This window comes from Apodemus sylvaticus (assembly GCF_947179515.1).
Source record: "Apodemus sylvaticus chromosome Y unlocalized genomic scaffold, mApoSyl1.1 SUPER_Y_unloc_2, whole genome shotgun sequence".
Classification (NCBI taxonomy): domain Eukaryota; kingdom Metazoa; phylum Chordata; class Mammalia; order Rodentia; family Muridae; genus Apodemus; species Apodemus sylvaticus.
Genome location: NW_026262996.1, coordinates 650,846 through 670,452, shown reverse-complemented (window position 1 = coordinate 670,452; position 19,607 = coordinate 650,846). Strand labels below are relative to the sequence as shown.

Sequence of the window (19,607 nt, the reverse complement as noted above, 5' to 3'; positions counted from 1 at the left end):
ACAACAAAAATAATAGAAACCTTAGAAATTCATGGAAACCTTAGTAACTCACTAACAAATAAAAATAGAAACAGAATATACCCAAATCCATGGGACAAAATGAAGGTGGTTCTAAGAGGCAAATTCAGATCACTAAATGCCTACATAAGAAATTGAAGAGTTCTTATTAGTAATTTGGCACTGAATCTGAAATTTCTAGAAAAAGCAGTAATACCCCAAAACAGTACAGAACAAAAATAAACAAAGTAAAGGCTGAGAGAATATAAAGAATCAAGGAAATAAGTTATTTCTTTGACAAAATCAACAAGATTGATAAACACTAAATCAAATTAAGAGGAGACAGAAGATCCAAGTAAAATTAGAGATGAAAATGAGGACACTACCATAGACACCAAGGAAACCCAGAGGACCATAAAGACACACTTTAAAAATCTGTATTTCATTAAAGTACAAAATCTAAATGTATTCATTTTTTGATATATTAACAGCCTATCAAATTAAAATATGATCAAGCAAGCAACTACAAAATACAAATAACCTAAGTGAAAAAGAAGTAGTAATTAAGTCTCCCAAAGAAAAAAGTGACGCTGAGATGGAGTCAGCCCAGAAGTGTACCAGACAGACCTTTAATGATAACCTATACAAAACACCTCAAATTATCTTTTAAAATTAGAATCAAAGAAATATTTCCTAATATATTTGTATGAAGCCATTACTACCCTAATATAAAAACTACAAAAAGACTTCCCACAATGAAATAAACCAAATAGTATTATGAGCAAAATATTAAAAAAAAAAATCCTTGTAAAACAAATTCAACAAAACATTAGAAAGACTATATGTGATCAAGTTCAGTTCATGACAGACATGTAGGAATAGTGCAACACATACAAATGAATAAACATAATACCCCACATAAACAGACTGAAAGACAACAATCACATGGTCATCTCATGAGATGCAGATAAAAGCCTTTGACAAAATCCAACATGCCTTCATGGTAAAAGTCCTCTTCTACTAAATAGGAACTAAAACTGAGACCTATATCTGGACAATATACAAAGAACAATTTGAGAAACAAATGTGATATCTTCTTCAAACCGTTTTCCATGGTGTGAGAAAACTATTTGGGAGAGGATGTGGAAAGATTGTAAAAGTTCTAAGACTGTGTTTTCCAAATACATGAGTACTGATCTACATGGGAATTCTAGAGATGGGGCAACACAAACAGGGTGCACTCATCTTCAAACCAGATGGGGTCCCAACAGTGACAGAGTAGTAGACACAGACCATTCCTAAGAAGGCATCTATAATTTACGTCCAGAGACCAAGGAAAAGTTAGTTTTACCAACTGAAGTCTGTGTTTATAAATCACATTTTAGAGCAAGCCTTAAGCCAGGAATAACTGATTGACATAGAATGAACTTAATGCTATTTCTCTACAATCGCTGTCTCAATTTCCTTTGTTTGGACATTCTGTATTATGGTGTTTTGCATGTACACTGTGGTTTCCAGTTTTATGTTTTAGTCGTGTGTGTGTGTGTGTGTGTGTGTGCTTGTGGTTTCCAGTTTTATGTTTTAGTCGTGTGTGTGTGTGTGTGTGTGTGTGTGTGCGCTTGTGTGTGTGTGTCTATCTGTGTCTCTGTGTGTGGTGTTTGCTTATTTTTGTTTGTTTGAGATAGAACAAGAATAGATTTTGGTGGGAGGGGTTTTGAGAAGGATGTAGGAATTTTCACAGGGGAGAAATATTATAAAAATAAACTGTATAAAAAAATTTTAGTGAGAAAAATAGGGATGTACATAAATGTAAATAGAAATATAAATGTAAAAAGAAAATGTCATGGAAAATTAGAAAATAAAAATGCATATAAACCATGGATAATTATAGTGAATAAAAATTGAGCAGTACATTTTACAGTTAAGGTGAAAACTTAAGTAAATGTTAAAAAACCTACTGTACAGTAGTTTTTTTCCTCTCTTTTCTCTCTTTTCCCCTCAGACCTATTTCTTTCTACACCTAGAAAGAAAAGCCTGAGTATATAGAAAGAACTATAAAACTATGACTAGGGTATAATTGCAAAAAAGATGATATAAGAGTTCTAAAAATCCATCACCAACAAAAAAATCCTATAAAATTATTTATAGTTCAATCTATTAATGACCAAAGAATTACAAGTACACTGTGCATATTTACATCTGTGTATAAATATATAACTGTGAATTATGCAAATATAATCATCTGAACACACTTTTCAGTTTCTCAGGCAATATAAATTGTATAATCTCAAACAGCTGAAAATGAACCAACCAAATGAAACCTTTTGGCCTCGTTAATAAACACAAAATGAAGCAATTAAAATGTTATACTTCATAAATTAGAAATGTGACTACATCCAATATTACCTACTCAAGATATAAATATGTGACTGTAAAAAGTAGTATAACATGGCAAATTATAGATTAAACAGTTCAGAGTATCTTGGAATTCAATCTCTAAATATATGATCTAGAATTTTTTTTTCTGGAGACATATTTAAAAAGCACCTATAAGCCTGAAATGATGATGCATACCTTTAATCACAGAACTCCGGAGGCAAACATACATACATACACTGAGGGATTATAAAGAGAGACCCTGTCTCAAAAGGAAGTAAAACAAAAAATAAAAAAACTGGAATAATGAAAATGTGGTCATATATAAATAAAGAAAAATTTTAAGGTGTAAAGAAAAATGAAATAATAAAGCTTTCAGGTAACAGGATAGAACTAGAACATATTAAACTCAGTGAAGTAACCTACTCCTAGAAAGAAAAATGCCACATATTTGTTCTCACTAATAATCAAAAAAGCTTTTGTTACAGCAGAAAGGGACCATCACAGAATGTGGAACACAGGTGATGGAAGTAACTACAATTTCTAAGCTGACTCCATCTTGAATCTGCTTGGCCCAGGTTTGAACTCTGGTTAATAAAAATATCACAAACAATTCCAGGAAGAAACTGCCCTGGGCCTAAGCCAATCAGGCAATAGAGGGAAAGTGCCTAAAATTCCAACCTTATAGATAAGTTGCTCAAGTTGGCTTAAGTCATCACTAATTAATCCCCATGCACCAAGATACCCCCTGCCAAATAAGACAATTGCCAGGCTGGAGACCCCTATTCCAAACGAGTATAAAAACCCTGCCCAATTGAGGCTGGAGCTCTCAGCAGGAATCTACTACATTGGAGGAGTCTGATGGTCTAAGTTTAGGTTTGCATAAATGCTTTTGCAGGTGAATTCGGACTCCTGGTGTCCATTGGAGATCCTGAAATCTGGGCACAACCGGAAAACCACAACTGTTGAAATACTGAGAGCAAATGAACCTAGAGTACCTAGGTGCTATAGATATATCTACAACATAATATCTACACCCAAGGCTCAGGGAACACCAGGGAAGAAGGTGTAGAAAATTTTACGGACCAGGGACCAGTAAGTCTACTATGAGATCACATTTCCTGGAAATGCAGAAAGCTATACCGCAATAATATGGCAAACTATCTTAAAGACGTAAACAGACACAACACAATAGACATAAAAGGCAAGGAGAAAAATCACATAAAGACCCTATAGCCATAGACAAAGAATTTATAGGCAAATAATGTCAAGGGCAAGACATACTTTGTGTATCTTTATTATATAATTTATAATATATACATTATATATAACCTTCACAATATATGAGATATGATATAAAATGAAATTATGTAGTTATATAGCCTGAATTATGTAAGACATTAAATAAAAAATATTATATTTAGTATTATGATTTACACTTCTTAACTGAGGAGCTGACTGTTTTGATGTGTGACAAAGTATTATATAACTTATACATTTTCTAATTAACAATTATAAATACCAAACGTTAGTAAGGGAAGGGAGGCTATAAGGTGATTTTTCAATTTTCCACAGTAAATTTTTACAAAAAAGTTCAGTCTTATCTATAAGAAACTATTAACAATTGTACAGATAAGCCTCACAAAAAAATTTTAGTGACATTTGCTGAATTAATTACCTTCTTAAGTCTATATTTTTAAGTGAATCTCTCTCCTAAAACCAATATTTTATATAAAGAAAAATATTGTGTTGTGTCATGATGCTGCAACAATAATTATATAATGAATAATTATATACTTCCTTGATGTTCAACTATAATGTGACCTAACAATAATTCCTTGATGTTCACAATAATATATAGCTGCTAAAATACTTCATTATAATTTTGGTTCCTCAATCAGGTAGTTATTTCTACCATAAGTAGAATTTGGTATGAACTACAATTTTTTTTTTAATTGATAAAATTTGTTAACACTGTTTTATAGGATTTTGGTATACATACAAATAGTAAAGTTAATGGAGCATTTTCTTCAACTATTCTAGTTCTTTAAAACTCTTAAGTACAAGGCTACTCTATAACAGAGCAAAGGTGCTTCCATCTTGTTTCAGCTGAAACCATCTGATTTCTACTGCTTGTCCTGAAAAATCCAATGGGAAAGTACCCAAGCCTGTTCTAGAAACTCTGAAATGTCCCACCTCAGCGCATGGCTCTTGTTTGTTAGGATAATCTACCCAACACACACATCCTATCAAATGGCTGCGTAGATATGTCCCTGTATTTTCAAGTTTTAACTGCTGTGTAGGCAGAGCCACATGTTAACAAGATATTTGGTACTGTCATTTCTCAGGTCCATTACATGCTTTCAATATGTAAATGCTTATCCTTCCTCTCCTGTCCCAAAGATTATTTTTTGAAATAACCACCTCTTGTTAGAATGGGACTTTCTGGGCAGAAGTGTGGGGTCGGGGTATGTGAGGGGAACTGGGAAAGAGGAAATCATTTGAAATGTAAGTAAGGAATATATCTTTTAAAAAAAAAGGCAAGCTGTCTTGAGTTCTTTGTATATACTGGATATTAGCCCCCACCGGATGTAGGGTTGGTGAGGATCTTTCCCCAATTTGTTGGTTGCCGTTTTGTCCAACTGACAGTGTCCTTTGCCTTACAGAAACTTTGTAATTTTATAAGGTCGCATTTGTCAATGCTCGATCTTAGAGCATACACTATTGGTGTTCTGTTGAAGTTTCCCCCATGCCCATGTCCTCAAGGGTCTTCCCCAGTTTCTTTTCTATTAGTTTCAGTGTGTCTGGTTTTATGTGGAGGTCCTTGATCCATTTGGAGTTGAGCTTAGTACAAGGAGATAAGAATGGATCAATTTGCATTCTTTTGCAAGCTGACCTCCAGTTGAACCAGCACCATTTGTTGAAATCGCTATCTTTTTTCCACTGGATGTTTTCAGCTCCTTTGTCAAAGATCAAGTGACCATAGGTGTGTGGGTTCATTTCTGGGTCTTCAATCCTATTCCATTGACTACCTGCCTGTCAGTGTACCAGGTCTTCCATTCTATTCCATTGATCCACTTATCTGTCACTGTGCCAATACCATGCAGTTTTTAACACTATTGCTTGAGGTCAGGGATACTGCTTCCCCCAGAAGTTTTTTTTTTTTTTTTTTTTTACTGATGAGAATAGTTTTAGCTATCCTAGGTTTTTTGATATTCCAAATGAATTAAGTTAGACTCCAGAGAATCAAATAACTCTATTAATAAATGGGGTACAAACCTAAACAAAGATTTTTCACCTGAGGAATATGGAACAGCTGAGAAGCACCTAAAGAAATGTTCAGCATCCTTAGTCACTAGGGAAATGCAAATCAAAACAACCCTGAGATTCCACCTCACACCAGTCAGAATGGCTAAGATCAAAAACTCAGGAGACAGCAGGTGTTGGTGAGGATGGGGAGAAAGAGGAACACTACTCCACTGCTGGTGGGATTGCAAGAGGGTGCAACCACTCTGGAAATCAGTCTGGAGATTTCCACACTTTGTTCTTCTTCCTTATTTGGCATCATTTGTTATGTGAATTGTGTCTTGTGTATTCAGAGCTTCTGGGCTAATATCCACATATGAGTGAGTACATACCATGTGTGTTCTTTTGTGATTGGGTTACCTCACTTAGGATGATATTTTCCAGATCCACCCACCTGCCTAAGAATTTCATTAATTCATTGTTTTTAATTGCTGAGCAGTATTCCATAGTGTGTGTGTGTGTGTGTGTGTGTGTGTGTGTGTGTGTGTGTGTGTGCATCCATTCTTCCATTGAGGGATATCTGAGTTCTTTTCCAGCTTCTGGCCATTATAAATAGTGCAGCTATGAACAGAGTGGAGCACGTGTCCTTATTGCATACTGGGGAATCATCTGGGTATATGCCCAGGAGTGGTATAGCAGGCTCCTACTGAGGTGACATGCCCAGTTTTCAGAGGAACCTCCAGACTGATTTCCAAAGTGCTTGCACCATCTTGCAATCCCACCAGCAGTGGAGGAGTGTTCCTCTTTCTCCACATCCTCACCAACACCTGCTGTCTCCTGAGTTTTTAACCTTAGCCATTCTGACTGGTGTGAGGTGAAATCTCAGGGTTGACCTCTGGTCCTTATTAGAAGGGGGAACAAAATACCCACAGGAGGAGATACAGAGACAAAGAGTGGAGCAAAGACTGAGGGAAAGACCATCTAGAGACTGCCCCACCTAGGGATCCATCCCATATACAGCTACAAAACCCAGACACTATCATGGATGCCCACAAGTGCTTGCTGTCATGAGTCTGATGGAGCTGTCACCTGGGAGGCCCTGCCAGTGAATCACAAATACAGAGGAGGACACTCTCAGTGAGCCATTGAACGGAGCACAGGGTCCCCAAATGGGGGAGCTGGAGAAAGAACCCCAGGATCTGAAGGGGTTTGTGCCGCAAAAAGAGGAACAACAGTATGAGCCACCCAGTACTCCCAGAGCACCTAGGGACTAAACCACCAACCAGACAGTGCACATGGTGTTAGACATGGCTCCAGACACTTTGGCAGCAGAGGATGGCCTTGGTGGACATCAAAGGGAGGGGAGGCCCCTGGTCCTGGAAAGGCTCAGTGCAACAGTGTAGGGGAATGCCAGGACAGGGAAGCAGGAGAGGGTTGATTGACTGGGCAACACGGAGTGTTGGGCGGAGGGGAGAGGGGGCTTATGGGATTTTTCCAGGGGGTGGGGTGACCAGGAAAGGGGACAACATTTGATATATAAATAAAGAACATATTTAATAAAAAAAGAAAAAAAGAAGAAGAAGACAAGCTGTCTTAGTTAAGAATAAGTAACCCTCAATGCCAAAAATCAAGAGAGGACTAGGTGTCTGGTTCACACTGGATGAATTAGTGTTAGCATTTCTTCTAGGCTGTACCCCACAGTTTCCTGGCAGCAACCAAGTTTGCCTGACTCAATGTAAAAGGTGCTGTTTACCCTCTCCTCTCTAGCTCTCTTATCCTCTTCCCTCTCTGTCCCTTCTCTCCTCATCCCCGTCCACTCTTCTCCACATGTTCCTGGCTGGCCTCTACCCCTTACCCCTCCTTTCTTCTCCTCTCTGTCTCTCTCTGTGTATCTCTATCTCTCTCTCTGTCTCTCTCTGCCTTTCTGTTTCTATCACCTCAACCCTCCCTCCCCATGCTCTAAATAAATTCTGTTCCACACTATATCCATCTTATGGCACCTCAGAGGGAAGGGATACAGGGATACTGGGATACCTCAGCATGGGTCTTCAGGAGTACCTCCTGTACCTCACTCCTCCACCCACAATGCACCATAACACACCTCTACCAAACAAGGACTGCAGGTTTTTGAAGAATAAAAACCAGCTGAGGGGCTGGAGAGATGGCTCAGCAGTTCATTGCACGTACTGCGATTCCTAAAGTCCTGAGTTCAAATCACAACCACATGGTGGCTCACAACCATCTGTAACAAGATCTGATTGTGGTGTTTTAAAGACAGCAATAGTGTACATAGATATAATAAATAAATAAATCTTTAAAACAAAACCAAACCAGCTAAGGCTGAGGTAGACAGAGAAAAGGATAAAAAAGGCAAAAAGGAATAGCAGAGAAGTCCCATTAAGTTAGGAGGCTAGTTGAGAGACTGTCCCAAGCCGGGTGGTGGTGGTGCACGCCTGTAATCCCAGCACTTTGGGAGGCAGAGGCAGGCAGATTTCTTCGTTCAAGGCCAGCCTGGTCTACAGAGTGAGTTCTAGGAGAGCCATGGCTACACAGAGAAACCCTGTCTCAAAAAAAAGACACACACAGAGAGAGAGAGAGAGAGAGAGAGAGAGAGAGAGACGGCCCCAGCAAATAGGCAGTTTTAAAATATATAGATGTATCCATGACTTTATTATTATCAATCCTCAAGCAGGCTTTCAAAAGCCTCTCAATATTTGTTAAACTGCGTGTGTCTTCCCCCATCAACTGTTAACAGAATGTAGTGTTTCAGTGATCTTTGTCTTTAAAAAAATTCCTTTAAATGCATTTATGACTGCTTGTTAGAGGCATTCTGTTTTTCTCCAAGCAGACTTAATTCAGATTCTCAGTTCAAAATTTGGTTGTATGGAGTGATCTTTGGGTATTTACCTAGTAACAATTCCAGAAGGAAAGCAGGTAGGCAGACTGTAGATCCTCACTTTTCCCTTTGCTCCCCAAGACCTAATCCTCTAGTATCTCACCCAGCCCTGCAATCAAACACCAGGTTCAGCCTTCCTTTTCCTTCTATCTCTACTTTCCAAGGTCCCACAGATCTTAACTTGTAAACTCCATCCCAACATCAGCAGGTAGTCTGAACACAGATCTTCACCTATCCTGCATATTCTATTTGCCACTTATCACAACTCTATCAGAACACCTAGAGTGATCCCTTCCTCCCTCCCCCCTCCTTTTTCCTCCTTCTCTCCCTTCCTCCCTAGCCCCTAAGAACAGCCGTGTATATTTTACATATGAAAGCAGACCTGACTTTCAGATTCTTCCAGAATCTCTCAGTCCCTACCCTGCCCTCAATCTGAGTTTTCCAGCCCTTCCCACAAAATCCCTTCCCTAGATATTTTGCTTCTTCTCTCTCTCTACCTCCCTCTCTCCCCCTCCTGTTTCTGTTGCTCTTTTTTTTTTGTCCTTCTTTCCTTGCCCTTCCTCCCCCCCCCCCCCGCACCCCCCTCCCGCAATGTGTGCCCTTGCCCTCATTTTCTTCCTCCTCCTCCCCTTGCCATGGTGACTTCTTTGGCTTTGATCCCTGGCTTTGGAGTGGTTTCCCAATAAATTTGCCTTTACTATAATCTAATCTGGCTTGTATTAGCTCATTTCATCAGTGGCACAAACACCTATTATGATCTTGAAGCTCTTCTAAAACTTCCTTGCCCTATCTCATCCTACTATCCCAGGCTCCGTCACCAGCAGGCATTCCCTGAGATCATGCCAGTGAGACAGCCTGGGAATTAGGTAGGCTATCAGGAGCCATAATGGGACAAGCTAATGTACTAGCAGGTGATCACCCTGAAATGGCCTGCTTTGGATTATTATATAATCTAGAACAGGTAAGCCCTCATTAAGCAAGGCTGTAAGGGACTCATTTTTGGAAAGATTCCTGCTATTAACATGCTTTTCCTGTTATTATTTCCTGTTATAATTAGACACCCCTTTGGAGCAGATCTCTGCAGATCCATGATGTACTGTCGTTTTTTGTTTTTTTTTTTGGGGGGGGGGTTGGTTTGTTTTTTGGTTTTTTTGTTTTGTTTTGTTTTGTTTTGTTTGTTTTTTCGAGACAGGGTTTCTCTGTATAGCCCTGGCTGTCCTGGAACTCACTCTGTAGAACAGGCTGGTCTTGAACTCAGAAATCCACCTGCCTCTGCCTCCCAGAGTGCTGGGATTACAGGCGTGCGCCGCCACCACCTCCTGGCAAGATGTACTGTCTTATTGTGATGATATTTAGACAAATAAATGACTTAAGTCTTAATGATGATCCTAATAAGGATCCTATAAGATCCTAAAATTATATCTGTGATTATTAAGCTCTTTTATAATGGGCCTGCTATCAGGTCCTTTTTCTAATAGTCAGAACTACTTTTCCCCCTTAGATAGCTTTCATAGGAAACTTTTTACAACTTAGTAATAAACTCATCAACCACTTCTTTAAGTGTCCTATTTTACTCCCTGGGAAGACTTCTGACTAGGAGGCTGAAAGGTAGAGCCCAGGAGTTCCTGCTGAGATAGAACAAAGACCACACTGCTTAATCCTCTGCTGTTAGGCTACAGGTGCTAATCACCTAAGCCAGCAGTCTTTCACCCTCAGAAAGAGCAAGAAAGTTCCTAGGACATTTTAGAAGTTATCATCAGCATTTCAGTACAGTTAGAAAGTCCTGAGACCCTCACACTTCAAAGCCATCATCACCAGAGTCCTACTCTGTGCCTCCACCACTACCTTCTCCAGGCAGGGAGGCTCCTGGCAGTGGGCAAAATGAAGTTCTTCACTTTCACCAAATCGAATCCCTGAGTCTCATCCCTAGCTCTGTAACAAATACCTGTTCCTTATAGCCTTCTTCTTACCCTCATACCCCTAACTTATCTGGATCCTACAGATTATCCACTCCTAATCTCCCTCCACCTATTAATTGCTTTAACCCCCTCCCAACTCCAGAGGCACTACCTTTCAGAGGAAGAAGTAGGTTGATTATAGATCTTCTCTCCTGTGTTCATCCAGATCCAACTGCCCAGTCTCATCCTCAACCCTATAGTAGGCCCTTTGGGGTGACCATTCTTCACTCTGTGTTCCTATTCCAAGGAGACCAAATAAGTAGATTTTGGTGGGACACTGTTTTCCTCTGTTCTGTGAATGCCTTTAGACCTCTAGCCTGTTCCCATTCCTAAATGTCAGCTACCAATACTCAGAAACACATTTTACCTGGAATCCTCAGTAGCCACAACTATCAGATCCACAATCTTCTACCAAGCAACACTGACAAGACACTCTCCTAAAATCCAGAGGGGAGGGAAAAAAAACCCAAAAACCTTATCCAACAAAGACAGAACCCAAAAACAGCATGTAGACATATAACCATCCCAATCCCAGATGCACAGGCACTAGCTTAAAAACACACTACCAGGACAATGTATCTAATAGAGTCAGTTATCCTATCACACCCAAGAAGACTAGACAGCAATAACTAATCAAATTCAGGACCTAAATAGGTAAAATAGAAAAGAGAACAATACAGAGATTCACTGAAACAAATAATTGAAGAATTGGTTCTCTGAGAAGAGGAACGGGGTAAAAAACAAAACAAACAGACAAACAAACAAAAAAGTAATCTAAACTAACTAAAACCAGAGGGAGAATATCCAAAACCAAAAATGAATACAGGATACAACAACAGATACCAATGATATGTATGAAGTTATAAGTTAAAAACCTATACTTCACAGAACTACAACATCTAAAAGAAATGAATAATTTTCCTGCTATGTAACACTTACCAAAGTTAAATTAAGACCAACAAACCAAATTAAATAGACATTATAACCCCAAGAGAAATAGAAGCAATCATAAAAGTTTCCCAAAAAACAAATGTCCAGGATCTGATAGTTTTAGCACAGAAGTCTATCAGACTTTCAGAGAAGAGCTGAGGCCAATACTCCATAAATTATTTCACAAAATAGAAACAGAATAGAAAAATTGCCCAATTCATTTTAACATGACACACTTACTCTGATGCCCAAACTACACAGATTCAACAGAATTACAGGCCCTCATAAACACAGAAGAAAAATTTTTAAATAAAATATGTAAAAACTGAAACCAAGAACACATCAAAAACATCACCAACCATGATTAAGTAGGCTTCATTACAGAGATGCAAGGATGGTTCAATATATAAAAATTGATGAGTATAATCCAACAATAAGTGAAATTGAAGGATAACAGTGTAATCATCTTATGAAATGCAGAAAAGGCATTTGACAAAATCCCACAACTCTTCAAGGTAAAAGTTCTGGAGATAAAAGATACACTGAACATACTTAAACATAATGAAGGCATTTTACAGCAAGTCAATAGTCAACGTCAAATTAAATGCAGAGAAACTGAAAGCAATTCCACTAAAATCAGGGATAAGACAGCTGACTTACTGTCATATTGTTTCAATTAAGTGCTTGCAGACATGGATAAATCAATGAGAGAAAATCAAGGAAATGCAAATAGAAAAAACAGAGGCCAAAGCATTCTTTTTTTTATTTTTTAAATATGATAATATATCCGTAAGTGACCCTCAAAATTCCAACAGGAAATTCAGATGTATTCACTTGATGAACACTTTCAGGAAGTTAGCTAGACAGAATATTAACTGAGAAAACTTGGTACTCTTCCTAAAACAAAACAAAAAAACAAAAACAAAAAACAAAAAAACAAAACAAAACAAAAAAAGGGAGGGGGACTGTAAAAAGCATCCAAAACAACAAACCTTTCACAACAGACACAAAGATAGCCCAATTATCATCAAAGAGGAATCATCTAGCAATGCAGAGCAGATGCAGAGACCCACCACCAAGTATTAGGAGGAGCCACAGGAATCCTTTGGAAGAGGGAGGAGAGGTTTGTAGGAGCCAGAGGGGTCAAGGATACCAGGAGAACAAGGCCCACAGAATAAACTAAGCAGGGCTCAGAAAGGACTGCCAGACACTGAAGCTATAATACTCCTACACCCTGCATGGTAGATCCTTTGCATAAGTGCTATGGTTTATGTCAATCTGATGTTCTTGTGGGATTCCTAACAATGGGAAGGAGGGAATCATCTCTTACTTATTTACTGTTCTTGGTCCTCTTTTCCTCCTACTGGGGTTGCCTGACCCAGCCTTGATAAAAAGTCCTACTTTTTGTGTCTAGTTCTACTATAGCTTGTTGTGCAGTTTTGGTTGATGTAACTGGGAGGCCTGATGTTTTGTTGGAAAACAAAACAAAGCAAAAACAATAGCAAAAAGTAGTAGATATAGGGGAAAGTAGGTAAAGGGTGGGGGTACTGAGAGGAGTAGAGGAAGGGGTATGAGTGAAGAAAAAAATGGAATTGTAATATAATCATGGAAATGATTGAATCAAATAATAAATAAACAAGAAAATAATCAAATAATTGATCACACAGAGGGAAGTGACCCAGATCAGAAAGATAAGTAGGATAGGTATTTGATCATAACTACATATTAGCCATTAAGTAAATGATATCCAAGCTACAATCCCTAGGCCAAGAAAGAATAGGTATTTTTAAAGTGAGTAAAGAGAACACACGAATCTTGCTGGCAGCAGTAAAAAGAATACATTTTATGCATGGACTAGGCCTGGCTGAGCTGTGAGTAGAAAGGGTTTAGTGGCAGGAAGGAGAGGTTCAGGTGGAAAGGGAGAGGGGAGATGGGACTAAGGGAGGAAATGTAGGGAGAGACAGCTAAAACTGCAGGACATCTGATAGTTAATATGAAAATCTAGTGTAAGTAGAAACTCTATAAAATATATGAATACTATCCCAATAAGGTCTTGAAATAATGAGGGATATGGAGTCCTAACTGTCCATCTCTTGTCACCAAATGAAGCTTCTAGTACTGACAGTGGGCTCCATCCAATTCAGTTATTGGCCACAGGGATACCATGAAAAGCCCCAAACAATCCAGCTTGTTGTTTTGATAATAGATGCTCTCCACAAGCTGACAGCAGGACCCCAAAGCTGAAATCAATACCTACACAACTTATTGAACATGAAGAGATTAGGCTGGTATTTACAAAGAACATTCATCCCTACATTCTCAAGTCTTGATATGAAAAGGTACTCTGCAGCCTGCTAAAGGAGAAAGGTAAATACCAAGGCAGCCACAAACCCTTTGATCAACACTGAGGTCCTGCCTATAAAATATGTTAGTGCAAAAGTGGCACAAACCTCGTAGAAATAACCAACAAATGTATGATTTGACTTAAGGCTCCTCCACAAAATGGAAGTCATTTATAACCGACCTTGGGTGACCAAGAACCAGAAAATAGATAGCTATCTACCATCAGAGAAGCTTCCTCCTGCATTTAATTGGAACAAAAACTCACAACCAGACATTATACAGAGATAGAGAGATCTTGAAATATTCATCTCTAAATGGGATGTCGGTGAAAGATAGACAGAGGAGGAGGGAGGGAAGAAGGAAGGGAGAGGGGAAAGAAGAGAAGGGAGGGGAGAAGGGGGAGAGACAGACATAGACAGAGACAGACAGACAGGCGGGCAGACAGACAGACAGACAGATACTTGAAACACCCAGTACTAAATGGGATGTTTCCATCAAATTCCTCCACTTAGAGCTCAGGGAACCCCATGAAGTGGTGGAAGGGGAGGAGGAGAAAGAGAGTGATAGAGGCGACAGAGGACACAAGAAGAACAAGGCTCTCTAAGACAACTGCGGAAGGCTCATATGTACTCACTAAGACTGAAGTAGTAACCATAGGGCCTTCTCAGATCTACACAAGGTCTTCTCTCTGTATATACAGCATTCAGTTTAGTATTTTTTATTGGACTTCTCAGTGTGTGAATCAGTTTGTCTCGTCTTGGAACTCTTTTCCTTCTGGGGGTTACCTTGTCCAACTTCTACACAGTTTTATTATAATTTATTTTGTCCGCCGGGCAGTGGTGGCACATACCTGTCATCCCAGCACTCTGGGAGGCAGAGGCAGGCAGATCTCTGAGTTTGAGGCCAGCCTGGTCTACAGAGTCAGTTCCAGGACAGCCAGGGCTATACAGAGAAACCCTGTCTCGAAAAAAAAAAAATCCAAAAAAAAAATAAATAAGTAAATAAAAAAGATTTATTTTGTCATCTTTGGTTATTATCTCTTAGAAGCCTGTTCTTTTCTAATCAAAGACAAAAATGGAGTATATTTAGTGGTGACGGAAGCTGGAGAGAAATTTGGAGTAAAGAGAGGGGAAATGTATTAAGGATATATTTGTATAAGAAAAAGAATCTATTTTCAATAAAAGGGAAGCAGTATAAATCCAAACAAAATTTGACCATATGAACCAAAAGGGCAAAGTTTTAATATTTATATTTAAAGAAAGGTTAATATTGCAGGACAGTGGTGGTGCATGCCTTTAATCCCAGCAGTTGGGAGGCAGAGGCAGGCGAATTTCTAAGTTTGAGGCCAGCCTGGTCTACAGAGTGAGTGCCAGGACAGCCAGGGCTACACACAGATACCCTGTCTCAAGAAAAAAAAAAAAAAGGTTAATATTGTAACTGTTTAACTGATATTTTACTGTCTAGATACACCAGGAAAAAAAGTGACAGTAAGAGGTATATGTAAATTCTATTAGTGATGTATTTATGTAGTTATAAATCTCATGTAAGCATGCACAATGTGAAAGAACAAAAGATTTTGAGTGCTAATAAGATTCTTCCTACTCAAATTTTAGTAGATATTAATAAATATATTACCTTTTCTTCAGGGGATAAGTTCCATTTGCTATTGTTGACAGGAAACCCACTGCCAAATTCTTTGGAGTGAATGTCTGCTCCATACTCAACTGTCACATCCTCCTCGATGCTGCTCACCAACCTCCAGAATTCCTTTTCCACAACTTCTGTAGGAACCATCTATGAGAACAGGTGAAAAGATAGCCATGGATCACTGGTATTTGCTTTCATAAAACTAGGAGACATTAATCATTCAACAACATACATGTACAGGCATGTTGAAGTAGTCAGCCTTGAAGGAATCAGCCATCTCACCAAAACTCTGTAAGGTATACTCCTGTGTAGCTTGCTCAAAGCCAAAAGCTTCAGGGGGACGTTTACACTCCTGAAAAGAAGAAAAAGAAAACATTCAGTAAAGTGAAAGCGAAAGCAAAAGGTAAAAAAAAAAAAAAAAGAAAAAGAAAAAGAAAAAAAAGAAAAACATAAAAATCAGACACATTAAATCTAATAGAAGAGAAAATGTGGAACTGCTTTGAACACATTGGCACAGGAGAAAATTTACTGAACAGAATACAAATGGTTCAGGCTCTAAGATCAAGATTTGATAAAACTGATCTCATGAAACTGAAAAGCTCTATAAGGCAAAGGACATTGTCAGTACGACAAAATGGCAACATATATATTGGGAAAAGATCATTACCAACACTATATTCTACAGAGAGCTAATATCCAAAATATATAAAGAACTCAAAAAGTTAGACCCCAACAAACTAAATAACCCAATTAAAAAATGGGCTACAGAGTTACAGAGAATTCACAAGGAGGACTCTCAAATGGCTGAGACGCACCTAAAGAAATGTTCAACATCATTAATCATTAGCATCAGGAAAGTGCAAATCAAAACAACCCTGAGACTTCACCTCACACCAGTCAGAATGGCTAAGATTAAAAACTCAGGAGACAGCAGTTGTTGGCGAGGATGTGGAGAAAGAGGAACACTCCTCCACTGCTGGTGGGGTTGCAAATTGGTACAACCACTCTGGAAATCAGTCTGGTGGTTCCTCCGAAAACTGGGCATGTCACTTCCAGAAGATCCTGCTATACCACTCCTGGGCATATACCCAGAGGATTCCCCACCATGTAATAAGGATACATGCTCTACTATATTCATAGCAGCCCTATTTATAATTGCCAGATGCTGGAAAGAACCCAGGTATCCCTCAACAGAAGAGTGGATGCAAAAAATGTGGTACATCTACACAATGGAGTACTATTCAGCCATTAGAAACAATGAATTCATGAAATTCTTAGGCAAATGGTTGGAACTGGAAAATATCATCCTGAGTGAGGTAACTCATTCACAAAAGAACACACATGGTGTGCACTCACTGATAAGTGGCCATTAGCCTAGAAGCTCTGAATACCCAAGACACAATTCACTTATCAAATGATGTCCAAGAAGGAAGGAAGGAGTGGCCTCTGGTCCTGGAAAGGCTCAGTGCAGCAGTGTAGGGGAATACCAGGACAGGGAAGTGGAAAGGGTGTGACTGGGGAACAGGGGGAGGGAAGAGGGCTTATGGGACTTTTGGGGAGGTGGGAACCAGGAAAGGGGAAATCATTTGGAATGTAAACAAAGAACGGCAAAAAAGAAAGAGCTAATGGCACAACTGTCTCCTGAGAGGCTTCATCTAGCATCAGATGGAAACAGATGCAGAGAACCACAGCCAAATATTACGTAGAGCTCTAGAAGTTTTGTGGAACAGTGGGGAGTAGAACTGAGAAAGCTGGAAAAATCAAGGACACCATAAGAAAACCTATGGAGGCAACTAATGTGGGCATGAAAGAGTTCACAGAGACTGAACCACCAACCAAAGAACATGCAGAGGCTAGGCCCTTACAGATATGTTGCAGATGTGCGTCCCTAACAACTGGAGTGAGGTCTGTTTCTAACTCTTTTGCTCCCTTTTTATCCCCTTCTACTAGCTGGACTGCCTTATAAGGAAGTGGAAGAGAATATGCTTAGTCGTACTGCATTTGGATGTTCAAGGAGACTTCCCATCTCTGAGGAGAGGGAGATTTGGGGAGAGGTGTTTGTGAGTATGCTGCGACTGAGAGGATAGGAGGGAGTGTAGGCTCCAACTGGAAGATAAACTGAATAAGAAAATTAATGAAGGAAAAGAAAAAAGAAAGGAGATTTTCAAGCTGCATTTAGTATTTTACATTAAAAACTACATTTTAAACATTTTAAACATTTGTTTCAATAGATACTAAATAATTTTTTCTCTTAGCTAACATTTTCACAGTTTATAAGTTATGATTTTATCTACTTCATGTAAATCATTACTATCGTTTAGCTTTTCTATCCAATTATTCTTATTCACTATAAGTTAATCAAGTCTTCTCTACTAATTTTAGTCCACCTCACTGAAAAGGATAGATAAAAGAAATTGACTAGGTTATGATTAAACTGTCTAAGGCGGATAAATATTACCGCTAAGATACACTTTGGGCACTTCCATATTCCCTTGGGAACTTCAGAAAGTGGTGGCAGTAGGCAAAAGATGTGGTAATTATCATTACAGCCATCACAGAGCAGAAACCTCTCATCTTCATCCGCACGAGAGCATATTCGGCAAACATATGAAGCCATCTGTCAAGGAAAAGGAAAATATGTTAGGAATTAGTTCCTCTATATACCTATCCTAAGTTTCTGGCCTACTGACTCTGAATTTCTATAACTACACACTATGGAAACTCTAAAATATCCTATCTGATAAAAAGCACAACAGCATATAAATAATCATAACAACACATTAATAAGTAGATCATATTCAAGATGTTTAGAAAGCAACTACAAAGCATTATTTTAGAAAATTCAGTAGTGGGGTTCAAAATGCAGCTCAGTTGGCAAAATGAAGCCCTAAGTTCTCTCCCCAGCAATACATAAACAAAGTGTGTCATGCACACTTACAATTCTAATAGTTAAGATGGATGGAATGATCAGAAATTCAAGACTCTATTTAGATATATAGCTAGGCTAGCCAGGGAATATATTAAAACCCTGTATTACACAGCAAAAAGTAAAGGAAAATATTCAATGACATAAAATTCACATGATCTCTTCCATAAAGCTAACTTGCACTTGAATAGCTAACCTAACCTATCTCCCACTAAAAGTCCTCTTTGCCCCTTTCCCTAGCCAGGAAACCTAGACTCCTCCTCAATTCCCACTCACCCACCACATCTAGGTACTCTCAGCTCTGCTACAGGCCTGCGTTCAGTTTTATAAGACAACAAAATTTGCTCAGCCAAGTACCCCTAGCCCCCAGGACCTCCCCACTCTAGGAGAGAGAACTAAAGCAGCAGCTATTCCCACCTACCTGACCAGTCCTTGGAACACATTGACTCACTGTATTTACTGCACATTTGGATAGGGCAGGGAGCTCCATTTTGTGCAGTTCATCTCATACCTTTTAAGACTCCTTGTCTATTCCCATTCCTAGCTGAAGAAGCTAGACTACATTGGTCCTCTACATCTGTCACTACCTATCCTCCCTGCATGCACTTGGTTCACACTCTAGAACTATAACTTCTGTTATTAACATCATCCATCTCATCCAATTAATTGTAGAGCCTTTGTGTTCCCATCATTTCCTCCCATCCCAGTCAGTATAGCACCATACCTATTTTCAGAAATAATGACATAAAACCCTGCACAGGGAAAAGACAATACAAAAATCATAAATGGTTCCAATTTGAGGCAAAAAACTAAAAATTCCTGCCTCAACTTACCACAACTTAGAAGAAGTACTAAATGATAGAAGACAACATTGTTTTTATGCTATTGTTTATTTTCTTTTAGTTTTCCATATTATTACTGATAATTTTGTACCTTTACACTGTTGAATTTTAGTTTGTATGTTACTGGAAAAGGCTTACCTATTTTTATATCTAAAAAAGTAGACTTCAAACAAAGCTTGCAAGAGAAGATAAAAGCAGCCACTATATAGGTAAAGATTCATCAAGAAATTATGTTTATATTTTTGTATTAAATGCTGAGGCTCCCAACTTTACAAAAGAAACACTTTCTTTTAAAGGCATAAGTGATTCTGTCTGGGACAATAATCATGTAGAACTTTAGTAGTCAATTCTCATCTTCCAATAGGTACTTTAAACAAACAAGAAAAAAAAATCAGGAAAAAAACTTATCCCACAGATTAATTTAATAGACAGCTACATCTGGCAGA

The 19,607-nt window shown here is 38.6% G+C and overlaps 1 protein-coding gene across 5 annotated transcripts in view; it reads right to left on the bottom strand.

Moving 5' to 3' along the window:
• LOC127676085 (lysine-specific demethylase 5D) overlaps positions 1 to 19,607 on the bottom strand; it is a 63,863-nt gene that overhangs the window by 25,234 nt on the left and 19,022 nt on the right. For 4 of the 5 annotated variants that reach the window (XM_052172005.1, XM_052172008.1, XM_052172006.1 and 1 more), the window contains 3 exons: positions 17,852 to 18,010; positions 15,626 to 15,745; positions 15,382 to 15,540 (listed from right to left, as the gene is read on the bottom strand). In XM_052172005.1, coding sequence (XP_052027965.1) covers positions 15,382 to 15,540; positions 15,626 to 15,745; positions 17,852 to 18,010 — 438 coding nt within the window. The remainder of the gene's footprint in view (positions 1 to 15,381; positions 15,541 to 15,625; positions 15,746 to 17,851; positions 18,011 to 19,607) is intronic. The other variant, XM_052172009.1, reaches the window with a different exon arrangement.